This window comes from Orycteropus afer, unplaced genomic scaffold, assembly GCF_000298275.1.
Source record: "Orycteropus afer afer isolate SDZICR_OR568_19922 unplaced genomic scaffold, OryAfe1.0 scaffold00007, whole genome shotgun sequence".
NCBI classification, from domain to species: Eukaryota; Metazoa; Chordata; class Mammalia; order Tubulidentata; family Orycteropodidae; genus Orycteropus; species Orycteropus afer.
The window spans coordinates 28,457,154-28,477,386 of NW_006921594.1; the positions used below are offsets into that span (position 1 = coordinate 28,457,154).

Here is a 20,233-nt window from a genome sequence, read left to right on the forward strand (position 1 = left end):
AAAAAAAAAAAAAAAGTGCTTGAAATAAAGCCAAAACTAAACATCACTGGAGAAATTTCTGAGATAAATTCACAAAATATCACATCTGTCTTGTTCAGAATCAGAGAGAAACTCTAAATTAGCATTGTTGTTTTTGTATAATGTTAATTGAGTAATAAATGAGTGCAGCATATTAATTGTGGTATAAATTTAACAACCAAAATATTATTAACGCAAAAGGCATTTGATTCCTTTTCCCAAGCTACACTGTTCACTGTTTGTCATGTAAGTTGGTTGCTATAATAGCAAGCTCTCCCAGAAGCTCTGTAAATGTGTTGTGTTTGTAACTCAAGGCAGCCCAGAGAATAACTTCAAAGTTGGAAGAATTGATGAGTATCTAACCAAAACAAGGGTGCCTCATTAATTGTTTATAACTATCCAGTCCTGGGATCCCGCTTTCTGGCATTATGTAGACCAAGCACAATTTTTTTGTATAACTATTATGTAATTACATTGAAAATTAAGTTAAAAGATAGACTTGGAATATATTTCTACTATACTAAATTGAGTAGAAATCTTAGTACTACGCCATGAATCATGGGGCAAAGAGCAGGGGAGAAGCGTACAGCACAATCCTACCCACAAACTGCTTATACTCCATGTCAAACCAAATGGTTAATGATTCCAAAACATAGTTCCATAAAGATACAGCCGTTCATCTGAGTCACTTGGTGGAAATATTTCTTGTTACAGTTTTCTTTTTCCTATTTCAAAGCAAATTTGATAAAATCTTCAATGATGAGGAAGCATGTGTTGTATGTGTGGATCTAATATATTTAAACTACTCCTTTAGGGGTTCTAGGCAATTGAAGGATTAAAAATTTTAGACATAGCTTATATGATCCCTGTCTCTAGAAACACACATGAGTCTTTCTCACATGTGGAAGTTTTATTATATGCCATTCAATATTATTAATATTTCCAATATACTTTATGCATTCAACTCAAAATAATAGTTTTAGATCCAAAGTTGCTAGATTATATACAAATATCTTGAGATATATGGCATAAAATAGGTTCCCAAATTTCTGTCTGAAAAAAATAAGATTAGAAAGTAGTAATTAAATGCTTTGGACATTCATATTTTGATGAAGATTAAATTTATTTTCATAAGTCAATTCTGACATGTGAGCTTCATGTAAGTTTTCAAAACAAAACACCAAACCCATTGCACTGAAGTTGATTCTAACTCACGGTGACACCTTATGTTACAGAGTAGACAGCTCCATAGACTTTTTTTGGCTGGAATCTTTATGGAAACAGATCACCAGTCACCAGACCTTTATTGCACAGAACAACTATGTGAGTGTGAACCAAACTTTAGAGTGGTCAAACCAAACCAAACTTACTGCCATCGAGTCGATTTCAACTCATAGCGACCCCCATTGGCTTTCCAAGGCAGTAAATGTTTACTGAAGTACATAGTCTGGTCTTCCTTCTGCAGAGTGGCTGGTGGGTTTGAACCACCAACCTTCTGGTTAGCAGCCTTAGTTACCTTAGGCACCAGAGCTCCTTTTTAGGTATTAGTCAAGTGCAAATTATTTTTACTACTCAGGGACCTAGTTTTTCCAAAGCCGTACAAAATTTGTTCATCACTGTCTGATGTACTAATATTTGAAAATCTTTTTAAAACTAAAACATGCTCCCACTTATTTACTTTGAGCTTGCTGGGAGTTCCTGTATTATTCTAACCTAGCAAATCAATAGTTATAAACATTCTTGTTATGATATTCAACTGGCCATCTGATCTTGCCACAACTATTCTTAGCTATACTTTTTTAAAAGAGTGATTCATTTTGGTTACTTCAAAAACCAGTTTCCTTAAATTTCTATAAAGCTTCATAGTTATATCAAAAGAGGGCACTTAATCTCGTATATGAGAGACTACTTTCAGAGAGGTAAACAATGAAAATAAAATCAATGTATGGCAGAGACAAAGCTAGAGTCAGTGATGTGATATTCAACTCTAATAAATTGCCCTCTAATCACAGGAATTTCTCATTGAGTTTTCTCTCCAGTTATGTAGAATGCATGAGAAACAAGTAATGTCTGTTATTTAGTTTTCAGAAAAGCTTCCTTCCATTCAAAGAAGTGACTAATTTTTCATTTCACACTAAAAAGGGCGTGAAAAAGCAAAACAGAAAAAGGCTGTGGGTTGTGTGTTATATAAGAAAGAAAGGTGAGTCCTGCTTAAACAGACAGGAAATATACCATAGATATTCAGAGGGAAAGTCAAATTGGAAACATTTGAAAGTGCTATCAAAATACGAAAGATGTTTATGCTACTGTTATGGATTTGTTTTCTTTGCATGCAGTAGGCTTATTTATTATTAAATTACCAAGACAACATGACTTGAGTTGCAACATCATCTCAGAACTGCAGAAAGGTAGCATGAAGAAAAGATGTCAAAGAGTTCATTTAAACCCTTCCCGTTATCAAAATTTTGCCCTTGTTCTCCTAGTCACCAAAAACATGTCCCCTACTTCCCACCACTGCCATCTACCTAATTCTATCCCTTTTTGTATGTATACATGGTTTTCTTTTCCCTAGTCATTAAAATATACTCAAATAATCCAATATGTAGGAGAGAATAAAGGTATTAAACGGAAATAAAACATAGAGTCTGATAAATCCATAGAAAAAGAGAGGAAGTACAAACAGAAATCCCATTAATTGTAAAGATTTGTTTATCCTTTGAAAGATCCTTCAGAAAATTTACTTTCCCTCAGAATTTTGCTAGCAGTTTGTTATAATTTGATTATTTTTTTAACAAATGAATGGCAAATTGGCAGCTACTTATAAGCTAGTGAACAAAGCTCCACTACACTTCACCTACTTTGTGATTGTTCTTCCTTTCTATGGGGATAGGAGATTTCCCCAAAGCCAGGATGCATGGCTGTCTTTCCTTCTGTCCCCTAACAAATCCCATCTGCAGTATATGTCATGATGGATCCCTTATCTTATTAAAATACTTTCCTATATTTTACTAAAATATTTATTAAGCATTGTGTCTAGTAGTGCTCAACATACATTCTAAAACCAAAACTGAGCACCAGCTTCCCCTTGTCAATATATTACTCCTAACAAGTCATAAGGACTCCTGGGAGGGGCATTTATGCTCTTCAATAAATCAATGTTACTTTATACTAAATGCAACCCCTGTGGTCTGAAAGAAACAATGCACCTCTCCAAATTCCTAAACCACACTCTGGGAAGGAAGGGACGTTTTAGATGTTTCTATTGATAATACGAGCTATCTGAATTTGTGTTTTCCCTCCAATTCCTACAAGGTCACCAAGACTAGAATGGAATGACGTATATATTCATAAGAACATAGGACAAGTGCATGGCAGACTCCATGCTTAACAGATATGCAAGGAAAATAACCACCTTATTATAATATTAAATTTGATTCTTGCTTAGCTCAATTATTTACATGACACAATAAATTCAAAACATAAAAACATTCACAAATGTAAAGCTCCCTCTTTTGAGGGTAATTCATATACTTTGCAGTTGCAGGTTTACCTGTTGGAAAACTGGTTCAGATGAATTATTTCCCCTTACTATCCTATATTCACCACATATAATCTTATACAGATTACTGTTCTTGTGCCTTAGCAAAACTCTTTGGAAAGCATTTATGAGTTAGTGTAAGGGATGCACAAAACAGAAGACAGTATATTCGCAGGTAAAAAACACTTTTCTTTAAATTAAATAGAAAGTTACATGGCCACAGCTCTAGGACGCTCGTCCAGGTCCCTGTGATGTCTTCTATTTCGCTTCTTCTTCATTTCCTGCATGTGCTTCCACTTTGGGCCGCCCTTGTTCCGCTGTCTCCGCTTCTCTCTGTGCCACATCTGTTCGCAGTACTGGTCCAGGCTGAAGTTTGGGCTGCTAAGGATTTGGATGTAGTCTTTGTATCTCAACCGTGACTCAGCCAACAGATCCTTGACCTGCCCCTCCTCGTTCTCTGCCCTCTGGGTATTTTCCATCTGTTCATTCTCAATGACATTCAAAGTCAGCTTCACTATGGTGTGGATGAAAGTGTGCTCCTGTGCTTTGCAGTAATACATCCCAGAGTCCTTCTTCTGCAAACTGCGAATCAGTAGCCCATATTCGGTTTTGATGATCCTTTCATCGGGTTTCAACTGCAGAATTGGAAAAATGTAGGTAATAAATTAAAAACAGAGAGGGCTATGAGCACATGAAAACATGTGACATAGTTTTACTTAGATGAACCTAAAAGATATATTCTCCATCTCTCTGTCATCGAGCATAATACTGTCAGCCACAGCCAAACAGGATGGAAAAATTCAACTAAAGTAATAGCCCCTAAACCATATCCTGAATTGTTCACATTTGCATCTTATTACGTGTAACTAAACCTTTGGAATAAAATTAGTTTCTCTCCCACTTTACAGATAAAAATGAAAAACTGTGAAAAACCAATAACTGGAAACTATTAACTGGCCTCCTTTACAGAAAATTCAGAAACTAATTGGTGTACTAGGAACACAAGTTCATATCTGAATTTTAGAGCTAGATTGTAACATTAAAAGTCATTTTGTGGCAAAACATTTCAGTGCATGTGACCATTTGTACTGTAACCTAGAATAATGATTTCAAAAAGAATTTACTCTGTTTCTAGATATCACTAAATACACGATCCAAATAGCATATGGAAGCTGTAACTGGTGACTTGTTAAAAATGAAGTGGAAAGGCATGGACACAGTATTTTGAATGTTGGTGCTGTAACTAAGTAGGACCATAGTTGGAAGGTTAGCAACATTTAAAGCTGAATTTCCCTTTTTACTATGGATTGAATTTTGATACTGTGTGCATATTTGATACTTGAGACTATGTCATCTGTGGAAATATTTGCCATACCACGGTATACTATAACATGGTAATGTGATTTCAAGTGTGAGAAAGCATAATGAACAAAAAGAACCACCCCTAAAACATGATGGTCTTTACCCTTTGAAGCAATATTATTGAAAAACAATTCAAACATTTAAGCTTGCCTGGCCCACAATCTGGCATGAATAGTGAATTCATCTTTAGTAAAACTGGAAGCATGTTTACAGACACAAGAGCCCTGTTTAATGTGGAGTATTGTTGAGTGGCTCAGCATTAAGTAGAATAACAACAACAACAACAACAAAGAAGTCTGGAAGATTTCCCAGTTTGCACATCTGCCCCTGTATTGTAGACTTGAAGTCGATGGAAATCAGGAAGGCATAAAAATGGCTAAATTAAATTTATTCACAGTGGGTAGATTCTACCCTGCATCTTTGTGTGAAAGATATGTAGGAAAAATCCTTCCAATTCTGGAAATATGAGAAAAGGAAAAGAAACTTCTCTGGCTACCAGCCCCGTTAACTAAAAAGTATATGGTGACCCACCCTCTGTACCAGAGAAATGCAGCTGGCAGTGTACCACACGAGACCAAAGGCAGGTCACAGCTCGAATCCCTGGTTAATGAGGCTGAATGGTCCCCAGTGCTGCCTTGGCTCTGCGCTGTATCCACATCATCAGGGTTTTGTCCGTTTGGTTTTTCTCCTGCTTTTGCTCATTTGGTGAACTGGATGTTCTTTACTCATTTTCTAATGAATTCCTTTAAACGCCCAGACATTTGAAAATGCTGCTGTATTTTGCTCCTCGTTTTTCCTCCCACTCACAGCGGGAGGGGAATTACTGGACAGGGAGGGGAGGAGACCGGGTTAGGGTTGGGGATGGTAAATGGGGAGTGAAACTAAATGTACATGTAATGTACGTACGGATGTAAAACAAACTCTGCTCTGTAAACTTGCACCTAAAGTACAAGAAAAAACAAAAAAAATCTACTGTAATACAATCAAGGAGCTTTGGTGGTGCATTAGGCTGCTAAGCACAAGGTCAGTGGTTTGAACCCAATAGCCACTCTGTAGCAGAAAGATGAAGCCACCTGCTTCTGTAAAGATTTACAGCCTCAGAAATCTTATGGGGCAGTTCTACTCTGTCCAACAGGGTCCCTATGAGTTGAATCGAATTGAAGGCAGTGGGTTTGGTTTTTGGGTTTGTAAAATATGGTAACTATCAACTCATTTACATTCTCAAAAACCATAGCAGGGTCATGCCTCATGCTTAAAATAAATTTCAGTGAGTGTGTGTGTGTGTGTGTGTGTGTGTATTCATTTAATAATTCCATAGCAAGATTTTTTAAAAAGAAATTTAAATAAAGCTTGTTGTTGTTGTTATTTGCTATTGAGTTGCACTCGACTCATAGCTTATCCTAGGTGACAGAATATTAGCTCCATAGCCAGGTTCTGATCTTTATCTATTTCCTATGATGACTCATTTATCTTTCCCGATTGCCTCCCATTTATCAAGTTGGTGGCACAGCATATGGTGTATTTGGGAGTTTAGAGTAAAGTTCTTTGAAGGGTAAAGCGTGAAGTATTATTAGCAACATTACAGACTATGTGATTTTTCTTAAGAGGTAATGTTCTGAAGTCTTTTTTTCTGTCATTCCCTTAAAAGATAATAGCCTTTGTTATTATCATGACAACCAAAGTGGGTAACTTCAGTTCTGGTGGTCTCTCGATTTCCTCTTTATAACTGGTTTCTTGCTAATTTTTAAACTGCAGTTAATGTGGCTTTTAGAGATTGTCATAGCTCTGACTCAATACTTTTTATTGTTCTTTTTAATCTCTGATGGGAGGAAATTATGGCTATGATTACACACATATTGTGCAATCCTTGATCATTGTTTTTGCTCTTTTTGTATCCTGTTTATGTTGTTTTATTGAAAGGTCTGGCTCCCTTCCCTCTTCTCCACTCTAGTTTGGTTCCCCCAGGACTCCGGGTTTCATAAACACCTGGTATTTCATTACTCAGTCATGGTCCTTCACCTTTGCCTTCTTTCATGAAATGCTTAATTTGTTCTTTTGTTTCTGATCTACAGATATAAAACTTGCTTTACTAAATTCCAGGCTTTCCAGATTTACCTAATATCCTCTGTAGTTATCTTACTGATGTTTATTCTTTCTAAAATTTTTAAAAAAATGCCTTAATGAAATAGCATCTCTAATAAGATGCATTTGGAGTTGATATATTTGCATAGGATTTTGCCAATTTTGAGATAGAAATTCATAACCTAGAAATTAAGTAATTGATTAATATTTGCTTACTTTATTCCCATTCTCTGTAATTCTTTCATTCCAGGCTGGAATAGGATGCATTATGCAGACTACATCTCAACAGTGAAATGTCAGCACAATCAATTTAGAAAATTCAGCTCCTCTACAAGAGATAATGTAATAGCAGTCCACTGACTTAAACTCATGGAATTTTTTCCACTCTAGAAGTGATAAGTAAAAACTGCTCAGCCTTACAAATCAAAACCATGATTGAAACTGGGGTCAACTACCCATTTGCCTAATGTGAACAAGGGTAATATATTTGGCATTATTAAATGTAGCTCTTCAGGGAAAGGTAATTAATTTAAAATGAGAAGAGTTACACGTGGTAAAGGACAAAGGATATTTAAGTACCAAGCCGCAGGTAAAGGTCAGGGACTTCCTTCTCTGATAATAGCAGCCTAATGATAATTACTTTACAGATAATTCACCTGTCAATTCTTTCTAAGCACATTTCTTGAAAGAAAATAGTGTTTCAAGGATATCTACTTTCTTCCATAAACATAAGCAATAGCAGTAGGGAAAAACAGGATTATAAAAGGAAAAAAAACAAAAACAAAAAACTGCCCAGTATGATGGGGGAAGAAAAACAAACAAACTGTAAAATGGTTTTAACAATTCTCTGCATTTATAATAAAGCACTTATAAACCAAAAGCACCGCCATCTAGTCGAATCTGACTTATAGCAACTCCTCCTTGGGTTTCCAAGGTGGTATCACTATGGAAGTAGATTGCCCAACCTTCCTTTCAAGGAGTGGCTGGTGAGTTTGAACCTCCAGCCTTCTGGTTAGCAGTCAAATGCCTAGGTTTTCTCATTTAATACATGATTAAGAAAAGGGAACCAAAGTGGAATCACTTCTGTACGTGTTTTTTTAATTTCTCAAAGTATACTTATGTGGCTTGTCAGAAAGGCTAGTCCTTAGAGATGGATATCAAGCTAGCTAAAGTAGAGGGTCAGTCAAAAGCAGAAGACCCTCAATGAGATGAATTAACACTGTGACAACGATGATGGGCTCAAGCATAGCAATGATTATTAGGATGGCGTAGGACTGGGCAGTGTTTCATTCTGTTGCAGATAAGGTCACTATGAGTCAAAACTGACTCAGTGGCATCTAACAACATCCTTATATGACACAGCATATGATCTTTTTATTAATATGCCACAAAGCCAATAATTAATATGTTAAGCAAGCATTAGCAAAAGGAAGACTCATTCACAAATAAGTAGCTTATTACTTAAAGAAAAAACAAATTTATACCTAAGTAACTACTAGATTAATTTGAAATATTTGATAAATTTAAGCATAAAACACAAAATATAAATGTAAAAATAAAATTATAAATATATACTTACAATCTATAAATACAAGTCCCTGGATGGTGAACACAGTATGTCCATGGCTGCTAACCAAAATGTTTGTGGTTCAAACCCACCTACAGGCACTATGGAGTAAAAGGGCTGGCAATCTGCTTCCCTAACGATTATAGCAAAGCAAATCCTATAGAGCAATTCTACTCTGTAACATATGGGTTTGCCATGAGTCGGAATTGATTGAACAACCTAAAACAACAGCAATCTACAAAGATACCTTTGCTCTCTCATTGGAGAAGGAGTTGGTAAATATAATGATGGAGAAATCATAGAGATAGAATTCAATGTATTTGTCATCGTAAAACAGAACATGTGTATATGTTAGGGACACAAAAAAAATTAGGAAATATAAAACTTAAGGAAAAGTTAACATACGTTAACGTACATTATTCATTAAATTGTTCATATTTCTACTATATAAAAGGCTTATCTAAATATTTCCAATATAAAGTAAGGCAATTCACCCCATATTACTAAATATCAATGGCCCTGAGTGGCGCAACCAGTTAGTTATCATGCCCAGCTGCTAAGTGAGACATTGGAGGTTAGAGTCCACCCAGAGGTGCCTTAGAAAAAACGCCTGGCAATTGATTTCCAAAATATCAGTCACGGAAAATTCCACGGAGGATAATCTACTCTGACACACACAAGGTTGCCGGGAGTCAGAATGTGCTTGACAGCAACTAGTTTTTTGGCTCTGGTAGCATAGTGCCTAAGGCACTTGACTGTTTACTAGAAGGCTGGCGGTTCAAACCCACCAGCCACTCCTCGGAAGGAAGGTAACCCGTAGTGATACTGCCTCGGAAACCCAAGGAGGGGTCGCTACGAGTCGGGCCGACTCGACGGCAAACAACAACAACAACAATGGGCAAGAAATAGGCGAAGGTAAGTTTATATCCACTAATATTCAAAGAATTAGATATTAACACAACATGACTTTAATAGCAAATTAATAATATATTGTTGTTTATCAAAAGTCGTAAAGATCATCAGACTTTAATTCAATCATTTGGCTTCTAGGAATGTGTCCTAAGAAACAGAAGAGTAGAGAAAGATTTAGATACAATAAGTCCCATGATTACAAATGTCCGACTAACTCCTCATGCTTGCTCTTTACTCTTCTCCTTTTTTTTTTTGAAAACGCAAACAAAGAGAAATTTAAATAAAGCATAGAACAGCCATGGATGACTGTGGTGTCAAGGTAGGGGTGAGGGGTGGGACAGAAAAACATCATACTAAAATTGAGTAAGAAAGGAAAAAAATCGAAGTTTTATGGTTAATGGAAAAAAAACTGAAATAGACATCAAAGTACTACTTATGCTTATCTATGGTTAAGGAGCTCTGGTGGCATAGTGCCTAAGGCATTTGACTGCTAGTCAGAAGGTTGGCGATTCAAACCCACCAGCTACTCTGCAGAAGGAAGACTGGGCAGTCTATTTCTGTAAAGATTTACTGCCTCAGAAACCCAAAGGGGGTCACTATGAGTGAGGTGTTTTTTTTTGTTTTTTTTTTTTAATCTATGCTTGGCCTAGCAGTTCTTTTTCATGTTACTATAGTTTGAAACACATTTATATTGCTTTTATGGTAGAAAAGAAAAATAAATAAATAAAAACAGAAATAGAAAAATGTAAATATTTGAAGATGTTTTAAAAATATTCTAAACACTCACTGAGAAAATACAGCATGACAACTGGCATAATGTATTGCCTGTTTTTTTCATCCAGATCCCAAAAGTTCAACAGAAGCTTGGGGACTGCCGATTAACTCACTAGTTACAGTATAAACACCATCAATTTCAAGAGGAGCTTTATAAGAAAGTCAGTAGATAACTGACTCATGACCTCCCCAGCAGCACCCAACTGTGAAACAGCTCAGTAAGGAAATGTCCTCCTACTGGCAGAGAATAACCTGGTGACAGCCTCAGTGCCATGGGAGAGCCTGACCCTCCCTCAGGTTGTTTTTGACTGGAGGGAAGATTCCACGTTGTGACCTCATGGGTAAGGAGCAGAAGCATCCTGCTGAGAAAAATGTTTCATATCTAATCTGGATTTTGCCCTTTTCTTCAGCTCAGGAAGCAGTATCACATATCCTGGACAATAGTTAACATGCCCAGCTATTTGCCATGACAGATGGAAATATCAGTTGAAATACTGTAGCTAAAAGACTTTTAGGTAAAATTTAATAGACTATTTCTGCTCCATCAAATTTGACGAAGCCTAATACTATCATGACTTTATGATATACTATTAAGAGGTACATTAAAGTAATGCTTAACACTTACAGAAAATGAAAGAAGTGCATGTAAACATGTATAGGCAAATCTGGTAGCATAGTGGCTAAGACACTTGCCTGCTAACCAGACGGCTGGTGGTTCAAACCCACCAGCCACTCCTCGGAAGGGAGGTTGGGCAATCCTACTTCCGTAGTGATACTGCCTCGAAAACCCAAGGAGGGGTCGCTATGAGTCGGGGCCGACTCGATGGCACATAACAACAACAACAATAACTGGAAGATTATGTAATAGAGTATCCACATTAAAAACAAAAAAAGAAGAAAAAGCCAGATTAAATTTGCCATGAAGAAATAACATTAATTAAAGAACTACATTTAACTGAAAAATAATTATCAAACTTCATTAGCCTCAGCCTTGAAACTAAAAATGCCCTTCTATGAAATTTAAAAGTAAAATATTGCAATGCAACTAAAAGAAAATCTACAAGTTGAAAACATGAGATAACATCCAATATTTCTTGGATATAAAGTAAATTCCTTATGTTTTGAGATTAAATAATTACTTCTACATCAGATGATACTTCAATATATATTGTACAAATGGGACCCTTAAAGTAAACTCTCAGGGTAACCATGCGTTTACTATGGTTTTGGAATTTATGGATGCCAGTTATGATGTTGTTGTTGTTATGTGCCATCGAGTCGGCCCCGACTCATAGCGACCCCTCCTTGGGTTTCTGAGCCGGTATTACTACAGAAGTAGGATTGCCCAACCTTCCTTCCAAGGAGTGGCTGGTGGGTTTGAACTGCCAGCCTTCTGGTTAGCAGTCAAGTGCCTTAGGCACTATGCTACCAGAGCTCCTCCAGTTATGATAAAGATTCATTTTATTGGAGCAACTTAACGTAATTAATGTTGAAATTATTGTTTCGGAATGAAATACATAGAGTCAATATTATGATGGAAAATTTATTCTTATAGATATTAGATGAAAAGAATGATATCAAGTTCTTAATGTAGTGGTAGAACTACATCACTAAATCAAATTCTTATGATAAAGGTTTGATTCTTTCACTCCAGGGTTTCTCAACCTTCTTCCTATTGACATTTGGGTCTGGATAATCCTTTGTTGTGAGGAACTGTCCTGTGTATTGTAGGATATTTAGCAGCAGCCCTGGCAGTATACCCACTAGATACCAGTAGTGCCTTCAGTGACCCACCCAACTGTGACAACTGAAAAGACCCAGACATTGCCAAATATCCCCTGGGAGGCAAAACTGCCCTACTCCTCACTTACTGGTTATCTTTTTATCCAATATTTCACATTTACGACAACAGTAAAAAATCTACTATCCAACTATTTTGCACATTAATGATGCACGTCCAGCATTAATGATCACCGAGGTCTCTGATGGGTCCCTGATCAGTGGACCCTTTGTGCATGTAGAAAAGAAGCTTGTACTGCGTAGTATTCTACCACTCAAGAGTGGAGAGGAGGCAAGGTCTCCCAGAGTCACTGGACACCAGGCAGAGAGAGGAAGGAAATGCAGTGGGGCTGGTGGTGATGGGACACTGCTCAGTGGGTTCTGGGCACTTAGGCTGGGGCAGCTGGTGTACTAAAGGTAGGCCACATTTGTAGTCAGGGAGAAAGTGAGACCCCAGAGACTGGCCCTGGCTCTCAGCCCCATGGGGTGGAATGGATGGGCCAGGTAGTGGTCAGAAGGAACCCTGAGACCAGGCATGCAGGTACCTGGGGTCTTCAGGTACCTGGGGTCTGAGGGCCCCATGTCAGCTGAATGGCACTTGTGCAGCCCTTAATGCTTCCTTGAACCCCCTCCTGGCTGGGCACAGGTGAGGGCAGGGGTCAGCAGGAAAGTGCCTAGCAGCAGCTGAAGCTTAAGGTCAAGGACAGAAGCTGGGCTTGGTTGTCTGGGCCTTGGAAGAAACTCTATAGATTGTTGAGTCTCTTGAGGACATGGGGGGGCAGAGGAGGGCAAGGCCCAGTAAGCAAGAGCTGGGGATGATTGGTGATGTGCCAGGCAGAGGATTCAGTGGGCAGGATGTACACCCTCTGCAGCTCCTAGGCCCTCCTACCAAAGAGCCTTTTGCCCCCACCAACAAGGGTCTTTTGAAGTCTTAGGGGGGAGAAACCAGGGCCACTCACCCTGAGAATACAGTGAGAGAAGTAGAGGGAAGGGATCTTGGAGATAGGGAAGGGGACAGCTCTTGGGCCACACTGGCTCTGGTAGACTGGGTGACCTTCTCCTTGGGCAGCACTGGGGGCTGAGCTCTCTTGAGGTGACATGGGGGAGGGGGAGGCAGCAGTGACAGGTAGCCTCATCAGAAGCCCAACAGGACTTTCACAGTACAGGTGACGGGGTGAGGTGCTGTGATCATCCTCCCATTTTCACATAATGCCAACTATCGAATAAATGATCTGGTCTTTGGGACCTAATCATGTCATTATTTGAGGAATGGGTATACTTTATACTAATGCTTGACTGATTACAGATACCATTTTAAATGTTTATAGATTTGTTATAGAAGTTGTATTTGGAAGCATTTGGTCCAGCTACTTACACTGCAGAGAAACAAGATGCTAAAGAAGTTAAGACACATCCAGGACATAAAATCAGCATTTTCTGAATACAAGATCAGTGCTCCTTCCTACTACACACCTCCTCCCTGACAGACAATATCAGTAATTTTAATACATGGTTTACATTTATGAGCACCTTTGCTTCCACATTCTTACATACATTTTCCCATTTGATTATTTTCACAACTTATGAGTTTATTTTTTCCAGTTTAGAAAATCCTAGCCCAGAGGGACTAAGGCATATTGCCAAAGGTAACAGGACCATATTGCACCTCAAGACATTTAACTCAGATCGCAGCATTCTGTCCATTACACATCACAGTGCCCTTAGTTAAATATTGGAAATTTTAGAAGTCCAAGAGTCTGTTTTTCTTTTTTTGGCACTGCTATAGGAAAACACCAATTCTGCCAAATTAACCTTAAACATAATTCAAATAATATTTATTTAGGATTTCTCAGACAACTTAAACTCATTTCATTATATTCAATAACATTTATAAACTGTGTACAACACAAATACCTGGGATACATTTCAATCACAGGTACATGTTAGGAAAACAAACAAAAAAGAGTCAAAAAACAAATTGAGCATCTATATTACTTTACTCTTTGCTGATTAAATTTTAATCCATAAAAGTGAAAAGATAGATATACCCAGATATGTATACAACTCTATCTTCTTCTATCATAATATGATAGAAATGGATATATCTGGTTTTATAAAGGTTCAATAAATTTTAATTTATAATCCAAACTGAACACAATAAAAGTTCATATTTGGTCATAGTGTGCCTTTGTATAAATGGAAGAGGGGGGAGGAATTTTGTTTTTTTTGCTCTGGATCAAGGACTTGTCCTAAAATATAGATAATCCATAGAAAAAAAAATTGAAAACAAAAAAACAATTATGTAAATTAAAAAAAAAAATTTACTCTGCTTTTGTTGTTGTTGTTATGTGCTGTCAAGTTGCACCTGACTCATAGCGACCCCTCCCTGGTTTCCGAGGTTGTATCACTACAGAAGTAGATTGCCCAACCTTCCTTTTGAGGAGTGGCTGGTGGATTTGAACCCCTAGGCTTCTGGTTGGCAGTCAAGTGTTTTAGGTACTACAGAGGTATTTTATTACTACATTTGTGTTAAACTGGCCTATTCCAAACTCAGAAGAAAGAAGTCAAAGCAGCACTGAAGGAATTGGTGAAGAACAAACCTCCAGGAATTGACAGAATGCCCACTGAGATGTTTTAACAAACAGACACCATGCCGTAGGCACTCACTTGACTACACCAAGAGATCTGGAAGGCAGCTACCTGGCCAACTGACTGGATGAGATTCAGATATGTACCCATTCCAAAGAAAGGTGGTCTCACAGACTGTGGAGCAATATAATTATTATCACACACAAGTAAAATCTTGCTGAAGATAATTCAAAAATGATTGCAGCAGTATATTGACAAATGTGTTAGACTGGGTTCTCTAGAGAAACAAAAACCAGTAAAGCTTATATATATGTATATATAGAGAGAAATTTGTCTTAGAAAAATGGCTCACACACTTATAGAAGCTGGCAAGTCCAAAGTTCCTGGATCAAATGTCAAGCTGGAGGCCTTTCCTGGCTCTTGCAACCACAGGGGCTAAGGAGCTCAAGGCTGGCAGGCAGTACACTGGCTATTGACTCCAACGAATGATGAATCCAAGAGCTCCAGGCCGAATGGTGGACTGTTCACTCATGGACAGTTGCAAGCAGCACAACAGAATCCCAATCCACAGAAGAATATCTCTCTTTCCAGGATGTTCTTGGATATACTGAAAGCAGGCTACACCCCTAAGGAAACTCCCTTTCAACAGATTGGCCACTCAGAACATAGTCATCTGATCCCATCATGGGAACAACCACACCACAATAGCTCAAACCACACAGAATTGTGGTCCAACCAAGTTGACACACAACTACAACTATCACAGTCTACCCCTTGTCAACTTGGCAGTTGTATACATCTTCTTAACCATATATATAATCTCTAAATAAGGACACTTATAAAGTCATATTTGTGCCTAACATGATACGCTAATACACATACAACCAAAATACATTAACATTATTTACAATTTCACAGTTTATAACAGAAGGAAACAAAAATATTTGATGCATATATACAATGAAGAAATATAACAATCACAGTCCTCATTTTTGCAGCTGGTCACGTGGTTGAAGCTGATATTCAGAACTACCTTCTTCCACCACCCATTCTGTATTTCCCTTGCCCTCAGCAAGCACCTCAGCTGGTCATTCTTTGCCTGGTGGGGTGACCCAAACCTTCATTCCTTTAGTGTCTGGGCCATTAGCAGTCATATCAGAATTGGGTTGCTGTAATTTTCCATTGACTTTACTCACAGGGCATGGTAGTACTAAGAGATGTCCCGAAGAATCTCTGGCATTCCAGACATATTCTTCTTTACCTTCATTATGTAAAGCCAATACAATTTCCCCTTGGTAATCAGGATCTATCACACTAGATCGTACAGTAATGCCCTTCTTCTACATTATACCAAGGCAGGTCTGGTACTTCAACTTGACTTAAGGTAGGCCACCTCATAATCCATGCCTCAGTAAGCCAATCAAATAAACTATCACATCCTTTCCTAACCTCTAGAGCTGAAACATTGAATGAAGAATCCATACTTAGTGGGCCTAAATCAATAAACTCAGACTGATCCAATATTACATTCCTTGCACAATTATGCCACACCTTCAGTAGCCATTCCCATACATATTCCAGGTTTCTGTCTGTACATGTTAGCAAAATCAAGTAGGTCTTTTTGGGTATAGCCTACCACCTCCTCAGTCACACTTTCTATTTCACCTTTTGGGGCTCACTTGGACTTAACTTGAGTTATCAGTCTAGCAGCAACAATGGGCAGTTGAGGCAGTTCCTGAGAACATTCAGGAATGTCTTCCATGGCCTCTGCCTCAGGCAATGACCCAGCAGGACCGGTTTGGCTAGTCTCATCAAACTGAGGGGGAGGGGATAATGGTTTTACAGTAATTCGTTCAGATGGGAGGGATTCAACGGAATTTACAGGCTCCATATCCTGATCTTCCTGATTATCTGTCCGTATGTCCCCATTCCAGGTTTTAGGATCTCATTTTTTCCCAATCAATGCCCTCATTTTAACATCAGACACCATTCTGGATTAGCAATTTAATTGGCGTTTTAATTCAGCCACCTTTACAATAAGACTCTGGGTTTGGTTTTCAGCAATATCAACTTTGTTACTAGAAGATATAAGCCTTTCTTTCAGAGCACAACTGGAAGCACGGAGGTCTTTTATCGGCACTTCAGCCAAGACTCAGCAGCTCTGAGCTCATCTCGCTCTTTCACCATTTTGTCTAGTGTAAGTAGGACCAACCAACCAGCTTCCTTATACTCCTCATGCTGACAAAATTGCAGAAAAGTATCAAATATCAGATCACCCAGAGCGTCACTTCTCACAAGTACTTGATCTATTGGTGATGCTACTTCACGTATTAATATGCCACCTCACGCCACAGATTAGCAGGGCCCTCTTTACTAACAGACGCAGGGTTAGTAGTGTCTTTAAGATTAATCAAACCAGAGAACCAATTTAGGAAACCTATCCTTATGATTTAGTCTCTCTAGAACCACTCCCAATACCAAATGTGTTAGAATGGGTTCTCTAGAGAAACAAAAACCAGTAAAGCCTATATATACATATATACATAGAGAAATTTATCTTAGGAAAATGGCTCACACACTTATAGAAGCTGGCAAGTCCAAAGTTCCTGGATCAAGTGTCAAGCTGGAGGTTTTTCCTGGCTCTTGCAACCACAGAGGCTAAGGAGATCAAGACTGGCAGGCAGTGCACTGGCTATTGACTCCAACGAATGATAGAATCTGAGATCTCCAGGTCGAATGGTGGACTGTTCACTCATGGACAGTTGTAGGCAGCACAACAGAATCCTGATCCACAAAAGAATGTCTCTCTTCCCAGGATATCCTTGAATATACTGGAAGCAGGCCACACCCATAAGGAAACTCCCTTTCAACAGATTGGCCACTCAGAACATAGTCATCTGATCCCATCATGGGAACAACCATACCACAATAGCTCAAACCACACAGAATTGTGGTCCAGCCAAGTTGACACACAGCTCCAACTATCACAACAGAGAACTTCCAGAAATGCAAGCTGAATTCAGAAGAGGATGTGGAACAAGGGATATCATTGCTGTTAGATGGATCTTGGCCAAAAGCAAAGAATACCAGAAAGATGTTTACTTGTGCTTTATTGACTATGGAAAGCTTTCAATGATGTGGATCATAACAGATTATGGCTAACATTGAGAAGAATGGGAACTCCAGAACACTTAATTGTGCTCATGAGAAACCAGTACAGAGAGCAGGAGCCTGTCGTTAGAACAAGAGGATACTGCATGGTTTAAAATTTGGAAGGGACTGTGTCGGGGTTGTATCCTTTCACATTGCTTATTCAATCTGTATGCTGGGCAAATAATCTGAGAAGCTGAACTATATGAAGAAAAATGCAGCATCAGGAGTGGAGGAAGATTCATTAACAACCTGTGATATGCAGACAACACAACCTTGCTTGCTGAAAGTGAAGAAGACTATAAGCACTTGTTGATGAAGATTACACCTCAATAAAAAAAAAAAAAAAAAAATCCTCAGAACTGGATCAATAAGCAGCCTCATGATAAATGGAGAAAAGTTTGAAATTGTCAAAAATTCCATATTACTTGGATCTGCCATCAACACCAATGGAAGCAAAAAAAAAAAACCTCACTACCATAAAGTCTATTCTAAATCATAGCTACCCCCTTTTGGGTTTCCAAAGTGGTAAATCTTTATGGAAGTAGATTGCCCAGTCTTCCTTCTGCAGAGTGGCTGGTGAGTTTGAACTGCCAACCTTCTAGCTAGCAGTCAAATGCCTTATGCACTATGCCATCAGATGTCATATTGCACTAGGCATATCTGCTGCAAAAGACCTCCTTAAAGTACTGAGGAGCAAAGATGTCTCTTTGAAGACTAAGGTGTGCCTAACCCAAGCCGTGGTATTTTCCATCACCTTATATACATGTGAAAGCTGGATAGTGAATAAGGAAGACCAAAGAAGGATTGATGCTTTTGAGTTGTGGTGTTGGTAAAGAATACTGACAGTGCCACGGACTGTCAGAAGAATGAACAAATCTGTCCTGGAAAAAGTGCACCCAAAATGCCCCTTGGAAGCAAGAACCCCCAGAATCCATCTCCCCTACTTTGGTCATGTTGTCAGAAGGGACCATTCCCTGGAGAAGGATATCGTGTTTTATAAAGTGTGGGGTCAATCCTCGGCAAGATGGATTGACACAGTGGCTGCAATGATGGGCTAAGGTATAGCAAAGATTGTGAGGCTGGCACAGGACCAGGCAATGTTTTGTTCTGTTGTATTTAGAGTCACTATGAGTCGGAGCTGACTCAACAATACCTAACAACAACAACATTCCAAACTCAAAATCATTGTTACTATTGGTATTAATATAAACTGATATTTTCCTTTTAACAACTAATGAGAAGAGCACCATGTGGTACTAATAGTGGAACATCCTTCATCACCAAACATTTGATTGAAGGTTTATACTATTTCTCTCAAGAGGAGCATTCTCTGATGACTGTCACTTACCTCCTCTCGATGCTCATCTCCTGACCGCTGGACATACCACTTAATAGATGCTTGTTGGGATTTAGGTATACATTCCAGAAAAGTTGAATTGAATTCAATGCCAAAAATCACCTTTTCATCAGCAGTTTCATGACTAATGCCTGGAAAGCAAACATGGAATAGGAGATTAACCTTGACCTGATTTTAAAAGCAATAGGAAAATAGACTGATTTAGAACAGATGCCTTAAGGGAAAGACTCATATACTTTATTAAAGAAAAAGGAAATTCATGCTATAATTTTATAACCTAAGAGTCAAATATTATCTAATAGATTGATTTTTAAAACTCTATTCTTGCACTGCCATTTTAACTCTTTCATCAGTTGATTTTTTAAAAAATAAAAGCTTACAAGATCTAAGTTTAAATATTATGTCTCTGTCTCTGAGTCAAATGAATCTTTTGTATCTTTCAATGCATTAATACCCTTTCTTATATGTAAAATGTAGCTAGTTTTGTAGGTAGTTCTGGAAGAGCAACTTATTTCACTTTTAAAGAGAAATTCTACCATGAATTGGTCCACAAAGATTATTTTATAATATTAAGAAATATTTATGTCAAAGAATAAGTACAGTGGCCTTGTTGATGAAATTCTATAATGATAATAAACCAAATGCTCTAATACTCAGCATATGGACGTTATCTGTATCATCCATACCAAATTTTCTTTTTGTTCTGGAAGGATACTCCAGGCCAACATGCATGTGCTATCAGATAGTTAATGGATGCCAAAAGGGCAGTGTCTCAGACACCTTATTCTTGTAAATCAACTGCACCATCTGAAATACATTCTATCCAGAGTAGCCAAAGGCTGTGTCCCATGTGTGATCTAAGATCTGTAGCTCAAATTTGATCAAATAAAAAATGACGGCTGCTCAGCCTGGTTCAAACATGTACTTTTTCATCATATATTCAGATGTCTCAATTCTACAGATGGGCCTACTTAGAATTTTAGGCATAAACCAAAGAGTAAGGCTTAAAGGACATAAGGGAATCCTAAACCTAAGCACAGAAAATTACCAGCAAATGGCATGAATGCACATACATCCTCTAGGCTTTTTTCAAGAAATGCTT

General features: G+C 38.2%; 1 protein-coding gene across 1 annotated transcript in view; it reads right to left on the minus strand.

Moving 5' to 3' along the window:
* Positions 1-3,765: 3,765 nt before the first annotated feature.
* The window catches only part of SEMA3D (semaphorin 3D), a 224,868-nt gene continuing 208,400 nt past the window's right edge, over positions 3,766-20,233 (minus strand). The window contains exons 16-17 of the mRNA XM_007945255.1: positions 19,123-19,262; positions 3,766-4,191 (exon numbers count right to left, since the gene is read on the minus strand). Of these exons, the coding sequence (XP_007943446.1) occupies positions 3,766-4,191; positions 19,123-19,262 (566 nt within the window). The remainder of the gene's footprint in view (positions 4,192-19,122; positions 19,263-20,233) is intronic.